Consider the following 19854-nt stretch of genomic DNA (forward strand, 5'->3'; position numbering starts at 1 on the left):
AGTACAGTGCGCGATATATAGGTTGCGATGGCGATACTTCAATATTGTATGCAATACGGGACAATTCTCCATTTTGGTACACAGTGAACGACACATAGAGGCAGCATCCGCAATACCGGACTCACAATGTCTTTTCCAGTCTCTGGCAGAAATGCCATCGTCACAGGTGGCGCGTCAGGTACGCTCAAGTCCCAGGGATTTTGTGATTTTGCAAGCAATCTCAGAGGTCAAGCTAACTCGAGTTTGTGCATGGACAGGTATAAACCTTGCTTTTGTGAAACTGCTTGCAAGCAAAGGCGCCAACGTTATCGTGGGAGATATTCAAGAGTCCGCTGCATTCGAGGAATTCCAGAAAGAACCACGAGAGACCAAGGTTTTGTTCCAGAATACCGATGTGTCGAAATGGAGTGACCTGGAAGCCCTATTCGCACGTGCGAAGTCAGAATTGGGACCGATAGACATAGTATGCAACGGGGCTGGCGTATTCGAACCTGTATGTCTTGTCTCACCATTCCTGTCCGTTCTGTCAAGTCGTTGCTGACTGCGGTCTTCCGTTCCAAGTCATGGTCCAATTTCTGGAACGACACAGAAACCGAAAGCTACAAGTCATTGGACATCAACCTCACCGCGCTCATCAAAGGAACGCGCTTAGCCATCCGAGACCAAATCACAAGATCGAAGGGTCGCAAAGCGGGTGGCACAGTGGGAGTGATCCTCAACATCTCCTCCCTGGCCGCACAACGCATGCTCTTCAACCAACCAATCTACAGCGCCGCAAAGGCTGGAGTGTCGGCCATCGTAAGGTCTCTGGCTCCTCTACACCCAGAGTTCGGCATCAAAGTCGTCGCCGTCGCGCCGGGGATGGTATATACGCCGCTGTGGTCGAACAATCCCGACAAGCTGAAGGCTGCCCATGAGAAGGACATCTGGATCACCCCGGAGGAGCAGGCAGAGGTCATGCTAGAGGTGGTTGAGAATGGCGAATACGAAGGTGGCACGGTTCTGGAAACGCTCAAGGGGCGAACTAGGAGGGTATACATTGACAGCCCAATGCCTGAAGGTCCCGGATCCACCATGTCCAACATCGATCTGATTACCGAAGACACGATTGCGCTATTGGAGGAAGAGAGGAAGGGTGGTAAAGCGACAAACGGCGTGTAGCGCCCAATAGCTTAAGCGAAATGAGACTCAATGATCACCACAAGCTCTATCCGCTTCTCCAAACGACGTCCGCTTGGCCATGACGCTGCGATTGAGACTGGATGTCACGTTCCCCTAGAACAAACGCATGACGGCATGGTCGAGTAGTATGTCTGATACGGTCCATGCCTTTGGGGTATGCAGACGCTACAGTATGGCTGATCTGCTGCACTTGCGTGCCTTAGCGACCACGTGGAGCATGTGATATCGGTAAGTACAGTAGCTTCGAGGACGAACTGACCCTTGCCGAACAAACAGTCCAGGAAGAGGCTTCGCAGAAGGTTGATCCGTGTACGTCGGACCCTTGAGAGGCCCAAAGAGCGCCATGAGCGCGTAACGAATACCCCAATACTCGCTGGTCGTGAAGTGGTCAAACCGCCCCCAACGGACAAGTGGAAGAAGTTCGCGACTTCCCACCCGAGGTAAACCAATCAGAGTGATTTTCAGACCTGTTCTTGTCATTGGAGTTTAGCGTTCCAAAGTCACTACCACAGAGCTTCTCCAATGCTCCAGCTCCATCAACACCAGTGTCCCTTTCATGTGTCCCAGAGACACGGCACGCTCAACACGAAGAGTACGGGGAAGAGGTTGTCAGGTGCCTCTCGATAGACGTGCAGGCGAAGCGAGATTCCTGCTTAGCTCGGAGCTTGCCATGCGGAGAGCGGGGATAAGGTTTGGTCTATCCTATGAGATGGCGACTGGGAACGGACTAGGTCCAAGTTACGGTCCCAAGAAAACCGAGATCTAGATCTCAGGCTGGTTGGCGCGTGTATGACTACCTACAAACCAACGAGTCTGGCTAGTTGCAATGACCAGGGCAGATGAAGCCACAAGGAGTCGCGAGCTTTCCTCCTTGTCATGCTCATACGAGTATGGATCGTGGAATGAGGCTAGACGATTCGTGGGGTAGGCGCTATGGGCGGAAATGAGAGATCTGCCACAACTTTCCTCCGATGATGCAGACGGCCAGAGTGCTCTACCACTGGTAGGTGAAAGGATGGCCACCACGAGAGCCCGAGAGCAAGCGATAATAGAGGCCGTGCGAAGGATCGTCCAAGTCCGAAACGTCGACGGAGCGCAAGCAAGGTTGCTTGAAAATCAGGAACTGCAGCGCAGCTGCAGCTGCTGGCATCTTCCCCTTCACTTCATGAGCTTGTCGCCCTGTCCGTGGTGGTGTACTTTTGTATGCTATGATTGTAGTCTCTACCATAGATGGAGAAGTCAGAAGCAAGACTGGGGATAAAGGTCCAAGGGAATTCTGTGCGCAACAAGGCGAACCTTGGGACTCCGCTCAAGGATTCGCTGGTCACTGAAAGGTTCTTGAGACCTCTGGGGGCTAGTTAGGAACCACCCCAACGGTAGAGGGACGACACGGTATTCTAAGTGATGCCAGAGAAACAGAATTGTTGAGACACTTCGTTCCTTTGTTGAACAGAGGCTGTAGGCAACCAGCGACATTTTTACAGGAAATATTCAGAGGCTTCTGAAGAGAAGACTATACAGCTTGTCGGAGCAGAATTCCGATGAAGTAGCAGCATCAAGCGCCGTCAACCGACGCCACGGTGGGTAAGAAGAGTATGGAACGATGAGAACTGGAGTGACGAGCTCAGAAGGTTGGACTGACCCTGACACGCCTGACTGACGCGTCTCGCGTGTGGAAGTGGTAGTCAATGGTGAGAGCCTGGAGCTTTCCCCGCGCTGGCAAGGCTTGCAGGCAAGGCTGAAACAGCGCTGTGAGGGGTTGTCTCGGATAGGAACCCCGGCGAAATAAAAGTCCGCTACGCTTCCCGAGCCGACCAGTGTAACCGAAAGAGAACGGCAGTGATGATAATGGCACGCAAACCCTCTATCCGCCAGAGCTGCGTGAGCCTCCAATTCCAAAGTAACCTCCCCGTGTAGCACCCCTGATCAGCCTCCTGGCCTGTCCCTACCCAGGATAAGACGAGTACGTGGCCCTGGAGACAAAGCAGGTACGGAGTACTGTCATCCGTCCGGAGCCGAGCGGGCCCAAACTCGAGAGGAAAATCAGAAGCATACGTGGAACGGACCAACGACACTCGAGTAAGCTCGTGTATATGGCACTGCTCACCAAGCTTCGTCTTGAGTGACCATGTCTGAAACTTACGACTTCCTGGTCGGCACGTTCAACACTCCTCAGTTATACACCCTGCGCTTCACGCCGCCTTCATCATCAGCTCCGGACTCCGGTTCCCTCAAGATCCTCCATCGTGCTTCTGCCGTGGGTTCTCACTCCTGGCTTCATCTGAACCCGCCGAAGCCTAACAGCAGACGGAACCTCTATGCCACGGCATGGACGGAACCTCCCTCCGTGGTAGCATATGCAGTCAACTCCCCAACCGACATCCAACTCCTCGGGAGCGCGTTAACGAGATCGCGCAGTGGCTACGTCACAGCCAGTGATATAGCGCTATATTCGGCCGGCGGAGCGAGCGGAGAAGTATTCAGCCTGAACCCAGAGACCGGAAACATCGTCCCTCCGTGTGCCGCGAATGGAACGACAGCAACTCAGTCATCGCCGCAAGTTCGGCCTCTCCAGCTCCTCTCCTTCCTCGACGACAATGCTCAGCGCGATGATGGCAGCGTGATGGATTTCGGCGGTCTCCGTCACGGCGCCCACTCCGCAGATCTTTCACTCGATGGCAAAGCAGTATACATTGCGGATATAGGACGGAATTGTATTTGGACGTATTCCGTCGATCCGAAAACTGGGGCGTTGACACTTGGGGAGAAGCACATCTCACCGAGACCGACTGACGGACCGAGACACGTCTGGCCGCACCCGAGCGGGCAGTTCGTGTATTGCTTGCAAGAGCATACAAGCATAGTTGATGTCTTTTCTACGAGCAACGGAGGGGTGAAGCTGAAGCACGAGCAGGGCGTGCGGATCATCCCGGCAGAGGAGAAAGAAGGAGACTACTGGGCGGATGAAGTGCGGACGAGTCTGTCGCACGGAGACCAGCCGAAGTATTTGTACGCCAGTACGCGAGGCTTGAAGAACGGGAAGAATGGGTATGTGGCGGTGTATAAGTTGACCTGCGAGGGACGAATCGATACCTCAGTGACTCCGCACCATTCATACGCCAAAGGCGCCAGCAGCAGGTCCGAATCGAGCTTGTACGCCGGCCTGTTGTATATGTGGGAGTCACCGACAAGTGGGGGTTGGGCAAATGCTGTCCAACCTGGTCCGACTGTTGATGGAATAGAGTACCTCGCGCTGACGGATAGTGAGCAGGGCTTTGTATTCGTGATGAGCTGGGATGGGAAGGAGATGAAAGAGGTAGCAAGAACAAAACTGGACGACGATGCAGGCACGGCGACAGCGGTCTGGCTATGAAGAAGCCAACAGCCAGCGGACAGCAGCTAAGGTAGATGATTATGCTGTAAAGATTGATTCTGCGGCGAATGACAAGCTAGGCTTTTGTCGGAACATAGTCTTGCTTGTACTTTACTATACTACTAAACGGACCCCTACCGAAGTCAAACTATAGCTTGATCATCGGACCGTCTCACGGTTAGGACCTGTGGCGTGAGGAGCACATGACCATTCATTCGTAGTGGTGACATTGGTTGATTTCGACCGTGCTGCTTCATTGGGGTATGTATCATCGTACTAACAATTCTGTCATCCAGGACTCGGTGCGTATCAGATTTAATTCACGAGCGAATATGAGCCTGGTACATTAGAGGTCGGTGTGACCCCTTTGTGATCAATCAACGGTCAGTTTAAATGTGAAGCACGCAACGGTAAGCTGAAGGCAGTAGAAGTGGAAGGTCAACCGAGACGCGCTCCCTTGCGCGGATATTCAAGGGCTTGTCGTCCCATTAGCAGATGCGACATGGGACAGCAAAGTGAATCTTTCATTCATGGATCACAAGACACGATATCCTTATGCTGCGCTAGTTCGAGTGCAAGTCGACGCGATGTTCAAAGACACGATGCTCTCGCGATAGCAAGCATTGCAAACATTGCGATGAGTTGACGACAGATCCTTTCTGAACCGGGATTTGATCGTGAACATTCCGGATTCCCCTCTTGCTCAAGACTACTGCGCAATGCATCCTGCAAGTATGTCTCGCTCACCTTCTCCGCCTCCCAAGACTACCATCGACCGCCAAACCACCACGCCTTTCCTGCTGAATTTCTGCTATCGCGCATCCGCTTTCCACAGCCTAGCGGACTTTCCGGTGCCGACACCCTCGAATCCCCATCCACATCTACCGTCGCACCTGCAGATCTACACATGGATGAGCTGTACGTTACGGGAGCTCGCGCTTCTGCTGACACAAGCACTTCCAAGCATTTTACCTGACCCCGCCATTGGCACGAGGCTGAGCTTCAGATTGGTCTATCCTGACTTACATGCCGGCAGAGGCGGTGGAGGGAGACTTGAGAGTGAAGGAAGGGGTCGATATCTGAGCAAAGAGATGGGCAGTGTGGTGGTCGCGGTTCCGGAGAACCCCAACGACAATGGCCCTGGAGCCATTCGTTTGCAAGGCGAGGAGGCAGACAAAACGCTGGAAGAAGCGCGCTTTGTTATCGGCGACTTCATCGACTGCGCTGTCTTTCCTCCGCTGAGCGATGGCAGCGTGGTCTCTAGCGGAAGCGTTACTGCGAGGAGCGGCGCCAGAGAAAACGGCTACGGGAGGGTCAGAGGTGGTGGCTATGGACTGAGCAGTAGAGGCAGCTACATTGGGTATGGACCAAGAGGCGGCGATTTCGGAGGACCTGCCACAATACCAAGCGGTGAGTGGAGGCGAGGAGAGCGGCTACCCGAGCCCAGTGGCTTCCGAGGCGGAAGAGGCGCCAGACGAGGCTATTGATCCCAATGGTCGCATCTGACAAGATGAAGAGTTCGTCGTTCGCCGACACATCGAAGATGACCCCAGTCTTGGAGGCAGTGTCTGCAGAATGTGTACAACAAATTTGAAGCCATCAAGAGCAAGGCAGGACACGATTTCGGTGTCCTGAAATTTCCAGGATGTCAGCAGAGCAACACGCGGGCAGAAAGGTGACCGGGTGCACAATGTTGGCATCATCCGACATGAGCAAAATCTCAACTTGAAAGGAGCAACGTTCCCCAGGGAAGAGATGGAAATGTTACCCCAAAGGGAGATATACCCAAGGTCACTGTTGGGACTGAGACAAAGCATTGAGGCTACTGCTGCAAGTACCAGGCTTCCGTACGACGGCCAAAGGACTAAATTTCTTCGCGATGATCCAGACCGTGAAATGGCCGGTACAGAGGTTTAGAGGCGGGAATGTTACTAAGGAAGGACTACTTTAAGCATTGGAAAGCTGCCGATATTGCTCACCGCCATCTTACTTGTGGCATGCAGTGTCATTGCACGTGGTGCAGGTGAGGCGCTGCGAACAACAGGGCCAGAGTGGTTAATCGTATGACGTCGCGTGGCCAATGACGGAGCTTGAACCTGTTTCTGTGCTCCACTTTTGAGCTTTCCACCTTCCTGGTGCCCGTTGCTGTGTGGCGCCCTTCCCCAGCATCTTCCCGCCGTGGCCAATCGCTGCAGATCAATGCCCGATCTCTATTTTCCCCTCGAGCCCCTCCAAAAACAAAACTTATCAGTTTTCCATTCCGCCCTCCTTTTCTCAACCACAACAAGTTTCTTCTTCTTGCACCCTTCTTATAGACTTGTCGGCTCTCTTCTCTCACGTAATCCGTCTCACGTTCACTTACGAACACCGTCAAGATGGGCAAGGTTAGTTCGCTTCCCTTTCACCGGGTCCTCATCTGCCCCTCACCCGGCCCTGACCGCCATGGTTACACGAGCACAATCAACGCAATCTGTTGGGACGGGCAAGCTAATGGCTCATAGGTCAAGTACATCCTCCTCGACTGCGACAACACTCTCTGCTTGTCAGAGCGTCTCGCCTTCGAGGCTTGCACCGATCTCACCAATGAACTCCTCGAGAAGTACAACATCTCCGAACGCTACACCGTCGATGACCTCCTCGAAGCCTTCGTTGGCCAGAACTTCCGCGGCATGATGAATGGACTGCAGAAGAAGCACAACTTCGAGATGCCTGCAGACCAGCTTGAAGAATACGTCGGCAAGGAGTTGGGTGCCGTCACTGCCAAACTCAAGGCCAAATGCCAGCCGTGCCCTGGTGCACCTGAGGAGCTTGAGCGCTTGAAGCAGGCCGGCTATCCCATGTCTGTCGTCAGCACATCAGCTAAACCCCGTGTCGTCGCCTCCCTCGAGAAGACCGGAATCGACAAGTACTTCCCCAACGAGCACGTCTACAGCGCGGCCACTTCTCTTGACCCTCCTTCCAGCAAGCCCGATCCAAAGATCTACCTCTATGCCTGCGAGCAACTCGGCGTCAAGCCAGATGAGTGTGTTACTGTCGAGGACAGCAAGAGTGGTGCCACCGCCGCCATGCGTGCCGGTATTCCCTGCATTGGCTATGTCGGTGTCTACAAGTTGGAGGACGGCGAGGAGAAGATGAAGCAGATGGAGAAGACTCTCAGAGAGCAATGCAACTGCGTCGAGATCATGTACGACTGGAAGGAGTTCCCAGAGCTCTTGAAGAAGGTCGAGGCTCGCTCCTAGGCTGACAGTCAGCACCCACAGTCGTGACAATGAACAGCTGACGAAAACGAGGTGATCTTCTTGATCCCTATGCATGTACGAGGTGACGAGGCGCCGAGAAGCACATGCAATCAGCTCCAGCGAGACGGACAGCTGAGACGACGTGATCTTCTCGCTGCACATGATTCTCAAAAGCTTCCCAGGTCCGGGGTAAATCATCCTCTCCGCGGCTCAGAGCACTAGCACTGAGCATAGAATAGAAAATTGAAGAAACGTTCTCAAAGCGGTCCATCAGCTGTCCTTCCGTCTGAGTAGTGCCGTGAGTGGCCATCTCAAATTTATTTTCTATCAATGCCCTAAATTCTTCCCGAGCCCTGAACCCCCAGACTGTTGGTCACTAGATCTCGCGAAAGCATTTTGCGCCGGTATCACCAAAAATACGAGCTCTTCGAACGGGAGCCTGCGACACATCTCCAAACCAAAGTCTGCATGGACAACAACCTCTGCATTGCCGAGGTTCAAAGATATCTTTGCCGCCGTCGTGGCGAGGTCCCAAGTCGACTTTTTACTGTCGCGATAGGACGTCCATGCTTCGGTATCGGCATGACGCTTGGCGAAAAGAAGCAAGCAAGCCTCCAGGTAGGAGGTCTGGGTCTTTTGATTCAAATGGGGGATCGGAAGTAGGAGGTCCTGCAGAAGGAGCAGTCGGGAAAGACAGGTGCCAGCGACGAATTTGGAATACTGAGCATGATGGCTGATGGCTGGTGTTGATCGTGACGGGTCCGATGGAGCTCCCTACCCTACCCTGGTGTAACCTACCCTGGTGTACCCTACCGCTTCCCACTCCTCTCTCTCCTCCTGACCCTCTCGACAAGCCGCCCCACCATCTCTCTCATAACATGCTTCTCTCCCGAATAGTCCATATCGAACCAGTAATTCATGGCAATACACGGCGCGGGTGCTGACTCTCCGTCTTCATTCTCCCACTCTCCGCAATCTTGCGTCACGTGGTGGAACCACCCTGCGGGAAGGTAGAGGATCTGTCCTTCCTCCACCGTCACGGTTAGAGGGCGCGCGTGTTTGTAGTATGGGTATGTGGTCGATGTGGGCGGTGGGGGCTTGAAGGGATCGATGGGGATCCAGGGGATTTTGGCGGTATTGGGGTTCATCGAGGATGAGGGTGCGGGTGCGGGTGCGGGCACGGAGGATGAAGCTGAGGGTGAGGGCGGGGGCGAGGGCGAAGTCGCGTCCATATCCGAGGTGGATGTCGAGGTGTCATCCGCCAAAGAGTGTCGAGGGCCACAAGCGCTCAGATTTCCATCTTCAGCTTCAGTTCCAGCTTCAGCACCTTGAATACTCCCTTCTGGAGGGCCATCGTGCATACCCTTTTCCGTGTTCGTGTCCATGATGATCTCAAACCTCTTCGTCTTTTCGTCGAATGCCCACTGTCCGGTCCTCACCATCGTGGCGTGTAGGCAGATCTCCTCGATGGGAGGGTATAACACGAATTTCTTCCGCCCTTTGACAACCAGGTAGAGATTCTCGTAGGGATCTCGATGCGTGGAGGTCACGCTTTGGGCGCTGCCGATCCAGATATTCGTGGCGTCGGGGTCTCCTAGAACGGGAAGCGCGAATGGAGGTGGCGTTGCAGGGAGATGGCCTCTGAGCGGAGCCAGCTCCGGACGGGAGAGGTTCGAGTCCTGTGATTGGAGATAATAGACTGGTTTTGTGGGTGTGGTTGGAGATAGCGCAGACAGAGAAGATGATTCCGGAGGACATAGCTCATCAATCAGCTTGGATATCGTCATGCCGGTCGTGGCAGGTTGGAGGAAGACGTGCTCCGCTACGTCGTTCTCATCGCTGTTGTCCTGACCAGCTACGTCCTCGTGGCCGGAAAGCGGGCCGTGCTCGTTTTCGCTTGGAACACCCCTAGAGCTGATCTCCCCAATGCCTCTGGCTGAGGCGTCATGTTCCAGTGGACACCGTTTTGGGAGAAGATACAGCGAATCAGCCCGTCCATCTGGGGTGACAGCGACTTCTACCTCGCCCTGCGCAAGCGAGCAGAGCGTCTTCTTAGTCCATCGGAAGCACGGTGCACTGAGAATGGAACGCTGCTCATCTTCGAGATGTGCGCTCTTCCGGTCTCCGTTGGGGGAAGGCGCATAATGTCGCTTCGCTGGATGGTCAGTCTCGTTTCCACGACTCGCGCCATTCGGAATCTGTGCGCGCCTGGACGGATTGCCGAGGACGCCTCGATCAAGCTGATACACGCACGGTCTTCCGCGAGAGACTTGTTGGCCGAAGTTCAAATACGTCGGGTATGGATAGATTGGGACGGTCGTGTCGGGGTTGAAATCGTGGTAGTCTTGAATCAGAGCGATGAGCTCATCGAGCGCAAAATCTGCGTCTCTTGAACACATCTACGGGAAGATTGGAAAGCGACTTAAGTGGTAACGGCATTTGCTGTCATTGTAGTCGGTTGTGAGAATGCAACGGGAAGGCGATATGTCCAGACCTCTAGATAGATCCTTCCCGCGCTAGACGCGTGCTCTACTTCGCACTGGGGAATGGTTTGTGCACCGCCAAGGTGCAAGAAGAGTCAAATATTCGGCTTGGCAGTATAACTGTCAACGAGCTGGGAGGTGCTTACTTCGAAGCCTTTCCGTGGACGAACCAGGACGGGAAGAAAACTGGCTGCAGTCAGAGGCAAAGCCGAAGTCACTCTGCCGAAGTTAAGGGAAGCTGCGGGCGGAACCTGCGCCTTCAATCATCTGAGTACGCATACAACTTCTCTCTTCAGCGGGCACTTCTTCACTTTGACTTTGCCAACAAGTCCTGTGGCCTGCTATCCTACACAAATATTTGCAATGCGTTGTGTTGCACGTAATACTGCCAAGGTTCGAGGCGTCTGTCTATATGATTGGCTGATGGAGCGTCTATCCCTCTTCTCACCTTCCTTATTCTTAATTACCTGTTGATTATTGTCCACTTTGTAACACTCCCAGGCCCTCATAAAAGGGGCTCACGGAGCTACCTTGACTCTACCAGCTGAATGCTTACTTGTACAGAACCGAAATGCCCCACGTTATGTCTGCAAACTTTAACCCACCTGGCCGCTTTGCCATGCAGGCTTCGTGGGGTCATTCGTGTGGAGAAACAACTTCTTCTATTGAGTGATTATCACCTTTCGTAGACAAGAAGCCAATGTCGAGACAGTCCCTCAGACAGGAAGGGTACCTCCAAGCGAAATAAAATTGTTCAAATCCTTCGGCATGCCATCTTCGAGATCATGATATAAATCAGCGCTTGACAATATGGGATCAACGACCTCGGATCCGACCACAAGCTATCCGGTCGCCATCGTCGGAGGCGGTCCCACGGGGCTGTCGGCTTCTATTCTTCTGTCACAGTGCAATATCCCGCATGTCTTGTTCGAGAGGTACCCATCAACGTCCATCCACCCCAAAGCATGCGGTTACAATCACCGCACCGTAGAGATTTGGCGGCGCATGGGGATCGAAGACGAGTTGATCAAGAAGCGCGCCCCAGTGAACATGTTCAGTAGGACGGGGTGGTACACCAGCTTTGGACCGACCGGCCGGGAGATTGTCAGCCGAGACTCGTGGGGCGGTGGTGCATATGAGGAGGAATATGCGTCCGTCTCGCCCTGTCAGTATTCCATCCTGCCCCAAATCCGACTGGAACCTATCCTGCAGAAGCGAGCATTAGAGCTCAACCCCAGCGGCATCCTATACAACACGGAAGTCACCAAAGTCGAGGAAGCAGACGATCACGTTCTCATCAGCTATCAGCGCAAGGGCCACCCCTCCGAGACCCTGCGAGCGAAGTACTGCATTTGTGCGGATGGTGGGCGCGGACTGACTGAACAGCTCGGAATTGGCTGGGAAGGGGAACGCGATGTCATGAACATGGTGTCCGCACACATCCGCGCTCCTTTATCCTTTCACCACCCCGACATTCGAAACTTTATAACCTGGTTTGTCAATCCACGACTCGGCGGCACCATCGGTTCTGGCTACCTCTACCACCTGGGCCCGTACCCAATATCGCCCGATACCGAGGAGTGGGTCTTCGCGTGCGGGTTGGCCTCCGGCGAGAGAAGCATGGACGGACCGGCTGTGCTGAACAGGATGCACAAGACGCTGCAAATTCCAGACCTCAAGCCAGAACTTCTCTCCACCAGTTATTGGTACGTCAATGCACTGACCGCGAGGCGCTATCGCAGCAAGATTTCAACGGGACGGGTCTTCGTCGTCGGGGATGCAGCCCATCGGATTCCCCCATGGGGCGCTTTGGGGCTCAATACTGGCGTGCAAGACGTGGACAATCTCGTGTGGAAGTTGAATCTAGCAGTCAGTGGCATCACATCGTCTCTAGACCCTGGTGCAAATCTCAACGCATTGCTCGACACATACGATTCTGAGCGTCGACCAATCGGCCAACGCGTGCGCGACAGCGCATTACACAACCTCCGCTCGCACGGACTGGTCATGGACCACGCCATCGGCGTTTCTCCCTCCAACCCCCAAATTGCGAACGTTGCCAACATGAACTCTTTCCTGAATGCGTCAGCAGATGACCCTGAAGCCGTGGCCCGTCGCGAAGCAGTTGATCGCGCGCTGCAAACTCTCGACGCCGAGTTCCACGCACTAGGTGCGGAGGTCGGCTGGTTCTACCCTGATGTCGACGTCGACGGGGAGGGCAAGGCAACGAATCACGACGGCCAGCTTACCGAAGACGGACAACTAGACTCGGTGTATTATCATCCTTCGACCATTCCGGGACACCACTTGCCGCATGCTTGGCTGGAACAGGACGGGCGGAGGTTATCAACGAGGGATCTTGTCCGGTACGATGGATTCGCACTCTTTACGTCGCGGCCTGGACTGTGGAGCAAGGCCGTAGAGGAGGATGGCCACGGGTTAGTGAGCCTTGTGGAGATTATGGACAAGAATATGGGCTCGTCTGGTGGCCAGTCATCCGGATGGAAGGACGTTGACGGTGAATGGGCTACCGAGTGCGGTATTGGAAGCTCCGGCGCCGTGTTGGTTCGACCGGATGGGATCGTTGTCTGGCGGGCCAAGGAGTTCGACCAAGACAAACATTCTGGCCGCGGATGGCTCAGTAATGTACTCCGCAGGGCTTTGAGGCTTCCATAGATGGTGTAGACATGAAATATAGTTGTGGAAACTCGTCGTTGCCGCCTCCTCTTCACGGATGGCGGGCATGCGATTTGCCGGGTCAGGACGAACCTACGGGCAAGGACCCGCACACTTGGGACGCCGAGGACGTTGTCAGGATGGCCACCGTGCTCTGATGGATGAGAATTTTTAACGCTGGTCGCAAGGCTCGTTCACGTGTTGGCATCGCGGCGGGGACTGTGGTTCTGGTTCAAGCTACCTTAGTACGATCCTCCATCGCGTTGCAGTCTAAGACCGACCAGCCATTGTGCTGATTGATTCGGCTGGTGTATCACCTGTGGTTGAGATCAGAGCTGGTGCTGGAGACGCCGTACCTGCTCATTGTCATTCCTTCACAGCTGCGGCTACACGACGACTAAGCCCATTCGCAATTCATACCAGCAAGCGGCAATGCTTGAGGCAGAAGAACAGGGATACAGGACTGTAGATAACCCCGCACAAGGCTCGTAACTCGTCCTTTCCCCGGACCGATCTCACCGTGTCCGCCCTCCCGCCTTACTAATGCATCCCCGGTGTTCGACATCAGTGTGGGTGAGCACGTCATGACCACAGCAGCTTGGTGGCAGGAGGTTTCTACTTGCATTCAGGTATCTGTTTGTCAGTGCTTCGGCATCACCCAAATGCCTGCCTGACCTCCCGCAAGTACCTGCCTCAAGATGCAACTCGTCAACTACGCAGCTTGGATCCCCTCCGGAAAAGCACCCTTGGTCGTCGCAACAGCCCCATTCCCCGACCTAGCTCCCAACGAGCTGATTCTCAAGAACCACGCCGTGGCAATCAACCCTGTGGACTGGAAGATCCAAGCCTCGGGCGGCTTCGGCCTCTCTTACCCAGCCATCCTGGGAGAAGATGTCGCGGGTGAGGTTCTCGAGGTGGGCAAGGACGCCGAGGCCTTCAAAAAGGGCGATCGCGTCATCGCCCACGCGCTGGGGTTGGGGAGTGGGCCCCCCTACGGCGGCTTTCAACTATACCCCCGGGTGAAGGTGGCCACTGTGGCCCGGATTCCTGATGATCTGGAGTTCAAGCGCGCAGCGGTGTTGCCATTGAGCGTCAGCACCGCGGCGGCGGGGCTGTACCTCAAGGGGACTTTGGGGCTACGGTACCCACAGCTTGGAGGCGGCAGTAGTGCAATTCCTCGCTCCACGCCGCCGCCCCCACAGCCGACGACGAAGAAGAAGAAGATGAACGACGTGCTCCTCCTCTGGGGCGGATCCTCGTCCGTCGGATCCTCGGTGATCCAGCTGGCCGTGGCGTCGGGCTACGACGTCGTCACGACGGCATCACCGGCAAACTATGCCTACTGCAAAACCCTGGGCGCTTCTCTTGTCCTGGATTATCATAACCCCGACATCATACCGATCTTGATAGCGCTTCTGAAAGAGCACGGCAGTGCTGTGGTGGGTGCTTATGACGCCATTGGCGCGGACGCCACGGTCCGCCAGTGCGCCACTGTGCTGCATGCGTTTGGAGGTGGGACTGTCGCCAGCGTTGTCTCTGCGCCGGATGATCTACCCAAGGGAGTCAAGGTCGTGAGGGTAGGGAGCACGAATATCGTGAGCCAGGAAGATGGAACGGTGGCCAAGAAGATCTGGGGCGACTACCTGCCTGCTGCGCTGAAAGATGGGGCATTCAAGGCCGCGCCGGAGGAGCTTGTGGTCGGGAATGCGCTGTATTTCGTGCAGGGTGGGCTGGACAGACAGAGGAGCGGCGTCAGTGCTAGGAAGGTTGTGGTGACGCTCTGAGTTGGACGAAAGCAAATCAAATACTGCGTTGTCAGCGTCGAGGACTTTGTGGGATCCTACTGGTGCCAAAGAATCGGACACTCGCCTGCTCGTGATCCTGCAACGCCCAGATTTTACGGAATCACGGGAATGTACGGAGTACTTGCATGGACAGGGCCCTAGACAGTGAGCAGGGTGCATATGCGGAGTGATCACGAGGATATACTGAAGAATAATTACAGCTATCCGGTCACTGTCCACCACTGTGACTTAAGCCCGATGACGCCCACCAAACTCGTATACTTCCACGGGTTTGGCTTGATGCGTTCCGCATTGGCACGCCTTGATCAGCTCGCTATATGAATGGTACGGGTCGTATCAGTAAGTACAGAGCGATCTACACGAGCTGGAACTCCACATTGGAGATACATGCACCTAGTATACGATGCTAGACCAGCGACGGACGCCTTAGACTCAGACCGGCCATCTTCACGCATATCAGGCGGGGGATATATCTTTCCACAGTCATCCTACGTACACCATTCTTGCAGAGTGCGGTATAAATGGATTGAAATCAACTGAATGACTGAATGACTGACTGATTCACTGACTCACCGAGTCAACCAAGTATCCTCCACCTCTGTCGACGACATGTATCCACTATTGGCTTTCTTCGTCTTTGCGTCTGTTCTCGCATTGGCCTGGCGGTGGTTAACCAGAACAGACATACCCAAGATGAAAAACCTGCCTGAGCTTCCGGGCGTGCCTATCTCCAGGAGTCTGCTTCTCCTGGGCAAACACCACGAGAGGAACTGCGCCAGGCTAGCCAAGACATATGGCGACGTCTTCCAAGTCGTCTGCCGAACCGCGTAAGTGTGCCTTTGATTCTAGAGCCTTACAGAATCTGGCCAAATTGACGTGTAGTGGAGATTCACCTACGCCAACTCCTATGAAGCAGTCAAGGAACTGTGGACCAAGAATCGATCAGCACTGATCTCGCGGCCCAAGACGTGGTCTCCGAGACTCAGGGCGTGTACACGCTCGGCACGTCGCCGTGGAATGAGTCCGTCAAGAGGGTCCGCAAAGCCGCTGCCACAGCCCTGAATAGACAGGCCGTCCAGACGTACTTACCGTTCATCGACCTCGAGTCCACAAGCAGCCTGAACGAGCTGGCTCAGCAGGCGAAGCGAGGTTCCGACATCGACCCTAACGGGTATCTCCAGCGGTTCTCGCTCAACATCAGCTTGACGCTCAACTATGGGATCCGGATCCAGGGCGGCGTGCACGATCAGACGCTGAACGGGGTGGTTGCCGTGTGGAGAGAGCTCGCGAACATCCGCGGCGTCGCGCACGGCTGGCAGGACAATATCCTTCTGTTGCGACTGTGGCCGGGATACAAGAAGAACGCGATCCGCTTCCGAGCCCGACGGGATGAGTATATCTTGCGCTTCTTTGATGCTCTCAAGGAACGCATCGCGGCTGGGGCGGCCCACCCGTGCATTGCGGGTAATGTGCTCAAGGATCCAGAGGCGAGGCTGGCTGAAAGTTAGCATAACGAAGACGAGATACCTTCCCTTCCTCGTGTTTGTCCTCTCTTGGTCTGGTCTTCAACATGCCTATACGGCTTGCTGATACCCTGCAAACGAGTTAAAATCCATTTGTCTGACCATGGTGGCGGCCGGACTCGATACATTGCCCGGAAACATCAACATGACGATTGCGTACCTGTCGTCTCCTCACCGCCGGGAGATCCAGCAGCACATGTACAAGGAGATTATCGAGACCCATGCAAACGAAGATCCGTGGCACGGTTGTCTCCTTGAGGAGAAGTCCGCGTATGTCGTCTCCTTCGTCAAGGTACGTGTGCATTGCTCATCAGCCGAATCTTATTCCGCATTCGAACGGCTGACGAAGTCCAGCAGAGGAGGTACTCCGTTTCTGGTCGACGTTGAACCTGTCCTTCAATCGCCAGAGCGTCAAGGATATCTACTATAAAGCCGCGGTGATTCCGGCCGGGACGCCATTCCTGCTGGTGGGTTACACGTTCGTACCGGATAGTCGCGTCTTGCTATGCCTGAGTGTCTTCGTCACGCTGACCAACGGCTTGAGTGCACTGCGCAGAATATGTGGGCCGCCAACCACGACGAGACTATCTTCAAATCCCCGTTCGAATTCATTCCTGATCGGTTCGTCGGAGTCCCCAAGGCAGGGCGAGAACACAACATTTCGGCTACGGTGCTGGGACGCGCTCGTGCGCCGGTGTCCATCTGGTGAACCGCGAGCTATGCGTCATCTTCACGGGTCTGATCCTGGCGTTCCATATCAAGGAGACACAGTACGTCAACGAGAGGCCCATTTTCGATAGCATCGACTGCAGTTCGATACCGACCAGTATGGTGACTCAGCCCAAGCCGTTCAAGGTACGATTTGTTCCTCGTGATGGCACGGAGCTGGGCCAGTGGCTCCAGGAGAGTTTTGACGGGACAGCCTATCTTTGAGTGATTCGGACTTGCGGAGCGGTGAAGGCCGTTGCAGAGAGTAGAATCCAACTCTATAGCATGCTGAGGGTAGTGTCCCAACGAGCGGAACCAGTACCAAGCGATGGTCCCAGAGATGGCGCTATGCTCGGTCGGGCCACTTCTTTACTTGAGAGGTGGACGTGACATGCGAATTGTTCGGAGCACCGCTTAAGTTCAGCTGGACCCGGGGACAAGGAAGGGCCCGGTACCTGCCTCGGTGGCGCGCAGATGTGATGCATAACATAACTCTGACCATAGTACCCATGTCTGAAATCCGTTGCTGAAGAACGTAGCAATGCGTCAATGCGTACGCCTTGTGGCGTACCGAGGAGAGGGACGGACTCGTGTTTCATGAATCGAGATTGCAGCGTGTTCGGCTATCATACCCACCCGCCGATGAGCTCCTCACGCTGACAAGAGATGGTGCCGGCCATGATACAACGGGCAGCCGGAGACATCCAGCCCGGGCGGTGATTAGAGGCGTACTGCTGAAACACATCCGTAATCTTGCACCTCAACTGGCGGGCACCCAGGCCGGAGTGCACAGGAAGTACCGATGTGTATCTTCTCACGTCCTCCCATCAGCAAGCGAATGCTATGCTCAGTCCAAGCTGTTCCGAACGTTGAGGACCAGAGTACAGTGGCGGGGCTGGACGGATAGAGTCCCAAGATGGTCATCCAACATGCACATTTATATTCCGGTCGTTTCTAGCTCCTGTATCATCGGGATCTTATTTATGAAACGGTATCACAACTATATGGGTCAGGCCCCAATCTGTGCAGGACCGACCATGCCTGCTTTACTTGATGGTCAGACCGCTTCATCCTCTTCGTAATCTGCTCATTGACGGACAGAAGACGCGTGTTCTCTTGCTGCAGCTGTACCGTATCCATCCGGGCCGTAGAGAGCTCCCCTTCTAACCGTCTCGCCTTCGCTTCGGCCCCTTGACGAACCATGCGTTCCCTTCGAGTCTGGTCCTCAGAGAAGGAAATTTGGTCCGCTAGTTTCTCCAGTTCAGATTGAAGCCGACTGATTTGGGAGGTCAGGTCGAGGATTGATCTTAACACTTAGATACGCTGTATATATGTGCCTATTAACTGATAGACCTACCACTGCTGGGGTCTTCTACGGACCTTAAAGCGATGTTCTGGGAGTATACTTTCGAGGCCTGGATGCGGGATAGCTTCGATGGACGTACCGACTTCTCGACAAAGCTGCATGTATACGCTGGTGGAATGCTTACTCAACGGTCGGGTGAAAAGATGTTCCTTGTCCGGCTGTCGTATCCAGACGTACCCGTTATCTTCATGTGGCTATAATCGAACTTCGGCGGGCTCGATAGGTTTCCCTAATTTAGTGGCTCCCGGGCGTCAGTCAGGCACCGTGGGAACCCGGCATCGGCTTACTCAGGTACTGCGCTAAAATCTGCCGACACCATTCGGCACGCTGCACGTTTCCGCGTCGTTGGACGGGGATCCCCTCCATCTCCGAAAGGCTTTGTGCCTTGTAGGGCCCTAGATGACGATCGTAGACGAGAGTGATTGTCTCCGGCTTTAGTATCTCGTATAGTACCTGTTGGTCCGTAGAGACTGAAGGTGCTTGACATCAGCAAATTTACTAAGGTAAAGAAATCGAGAAAGACTGCTTCAATCTAAAAATAGACCCCAAGACTATTTCTGGTACCCCCAGGGTCCTATAACTGGGTCTAGAAGGGCACACATCTGGTCGCCCGGTGACCTTTCCCGAATCTCGCGTCAGCAAAGGATACCCATGCAAAGGTCTTCGAACGTGCTCCCAATCCTGTCTCCAGACTTCAGCATTTCTGCCTTCGAGTTTGATCCTGTCAGCGCAGGAGCAATCGACCGACCACTGCCTGAAGTGGTACGGTCGTGTTCGAACGTGTTCCCCTCCCTTGTACAACTCTTTATTCTTTGACTCTCTGACTTCTCCATCGCCGGTCAGCGGACATTTTCATAAACAAGTGTTGTGGTGCTTGCACCGTAATTTCCCGCACCCCAGTATCACGGGTAATTGTTTCGGTAGGGATCTCTGCAGAAGCTACCCATACAGTGAGAGGTAGTTTCAGCGTTCCTGCAGTAGCGCCTCGGAACTGCTCTCCGCCAGTCGATGTAGCGCGGCGTTCGGCACATGGAGGACAAGTGGTCGATTTTCGCATCCTTTGAGCGCGTGTTTTGGCTGTTCCGCTGCTGTCCCGCTGACTCCAGCGTCGCGGTTATTCAGAAGTGCTCGGAAGTGTTCGAAGCACCCTTTAATGCGCCGAGAACTACTTAGAGCAATGCTCCAGTGACGTTCCGCGTGACCATGACTCGGCAATTGGCATGTGTGATAGCCCGCTCAGAGGTAACATCACAGAGTCAGCGGAGAGACCAATCTCTGCAGCCCTTACTACAGTCGCGAACTCCGCTTATCTCACAGCGAACACTCTAGACCTCCCTATCCTGCAACCGGATCCCCCCTTTGATGTGCTGGGCGCGGAATCGGACTCTGTTCCCACGAGTACAATCACATCAACGTCCACCTTCTTACGCTGCTGACGGAGCCACGCAGGTACAAGAAGCATGCAAGCGACAGGAGGGAGAGGGAGATGTCGGCCATAC

General features: G+C 54.5%; 9 protein-coding genes across 9 annotated transcripts; 8 read left to right on the plus strand and 1 right to left on the minus strand.

Annotated features, from left to right (window-relative positions):
• Positions 1 to 126: 126 nt before the first annotated feature.
• On the plus strand, positions 127 to 1161 carry A1O7_02116 (uncharacterized protein; the record flags this gene model as incomplete). Its single annotated transcript, XM_007756151.1, has 3 exons — positions 127 to 178; positions 258 to 493; positions 562 to 1161. The coding sequence occupies 3 exons, from the start codon at positions 127 to 129 to the stop codon at positions 1159 to 1161; spliced, it is 888 nt and encodes a 295-aa protein (XP_007754341.1).
• A 2149-nt stretch (positions 1162 to 3310) lies between these two features.
• Positions 3311 to 4555, plus strand: A1O7_02117 (uncharacterized protein; the record flags this gene model as incomplete). Its single annotated transcript, XM_007756152.1, has 1 exon — positions 3311 to 4555. One exon carries the CDS (start codon positions 3311 to 3313, stop codon positions 4553 to 4555), a length of 1245 nt encoding a protein of 414 aa, XP_007754342.1.
• Positions 4556 to 5289: 734 nt separating this feature from the next.
• On the plus strand, positions 5290 to 6042 carry A1O7_02118 (uncharacterized protein; the record flags this gene model as incomplete). The annotated part of the gene is made up of 1 exon (XM_007756153.1): positions 5290 to 6042. The coding sequence occupies one exon, from the start codon at positions 5290 to 5292 to the stop codon at positions 6040 to 6042; it is 753 nt and encodes a 250-aa protein (XP_007754343.1).
• Positions 6043 to 6930: 888 nt separating this feature from the next.
• Positions 6931 to 7794, plus strand: A1O7_02119 (uncharacterized protein; the record flags this gene model as incomplete). The annotated part of the gene is made up of 2 exons (XM_007756154.1): positions 6931 to 6939; positions 7057 to 7794. 2 exons carry the CDS (start codon positions 6931 to 6933, stop codon positions 7792 to 7794), a joined length of 747 nt encoding a protein of 248 aa, XP_007754344.1.
• Positions 7795 to 8603: 809 nt separating this feature from the next.
• Positions 8604 to 10193, minus strand: A1O7_02120 (uncharacterized protein; the record flags this gene model as incomplete). Its single annotated transcript, XM_007756155.1, has 1 exon — positions 8604 to 10193. One exon carries the CDS (start codon positions 10191 to 10193, stop codon positions 8604 to 8606), a length of 1590 nt encoding a protein of 529 aa, XP_007754345.1.
• An 894-nt stretch (positions 10194 to 11087) lies between these two features.
• A1O7_02121 (uncharacterized protein) lies at positions 11088 to 12953 on the plus strand (the record flags this gene model as incomplete). The annotated part of the gene is made up of 1 exon (XM_007756156.1): positions 11088 to 12953. The coding sequence occupies one exon, from the start codon at positions 11088 to 11090 to the stop codon at positions 12951 to 12953; it is 1866 nt and encodes a 621-aa protein (XP_007754346.1).
• A 698-nt stretch (positions 12954 to 13651) lies between these two features.
• A1O7_02122 (uncharacterized protein) lies at positions 13652 to 14737 on the plus strand (the record flags this gene model as incomplete). Its single annotated transcript, XM_007756157.1, has 1 exon — positions 13652 to 14737. One exon carries the CDS (start codon positions 13652 to 13654, stop codon positions 14735 to 14737), a length of 1086 nt encoding a protein of 361 aa, XP_007754347.1.
• A 714-nt stretch (positions 14738 to 15451) lies between these two features.
• On the plus strand, positions 15452 to 16266 carry A1O7_02123 (phenylacetate 2-hydroxylase; the record flags this gene model as incomplete). Its single annotated transcript, XM_007756158.1, has 2 exons — positions 15452 to 15585; positions 15675 to 16266. 2 exons carry the CDS (start codon positions 15452 to 15454, stop codon positions 16264 to 16266), a joined length of 726 nt encoding a protein of 241 aa, XP_007754348.1.
• A 118-nt stretch (positions 16267 to 16384) lies between these two features.
• On the plus strand, positions 16385 to 16990 carry A1O7_02124 (phenylacetate 2-hydroxylase; the record flags this gene model as incomplete). Its single annotated transcript, XM_007756159.1, has 3 exons — positions 16385 to 16573; positions 16641 to 16748; positions 16838 to 16990. The coding sequence occupies 3 exons, from the start codon at positions 16385 to 16387 to the stop codon at positions 16988 to 16990; spliced, it is 450 nt and encodes a 149-aa protein (XP_007754349.1).
• Positions 16991 to 19854: the final 2864 nt, after the last annotated feature.

Source organism: Cladophialophora yegresii (assembly GCF_000585515.1).
Source record: "Cladophialophora yegresii CBS 114405 chromosome Unknown aczIN-supercont1.2, whole genome shotgun sequence".
NCBI classification, from domain to species: Eukaryota; Fungi; Ascomycota; class Eurotiomycetes; order Chaetothyriales; family Herpotrichiellaceae; genus Cladophialophora; species Cladophialophora yegresii.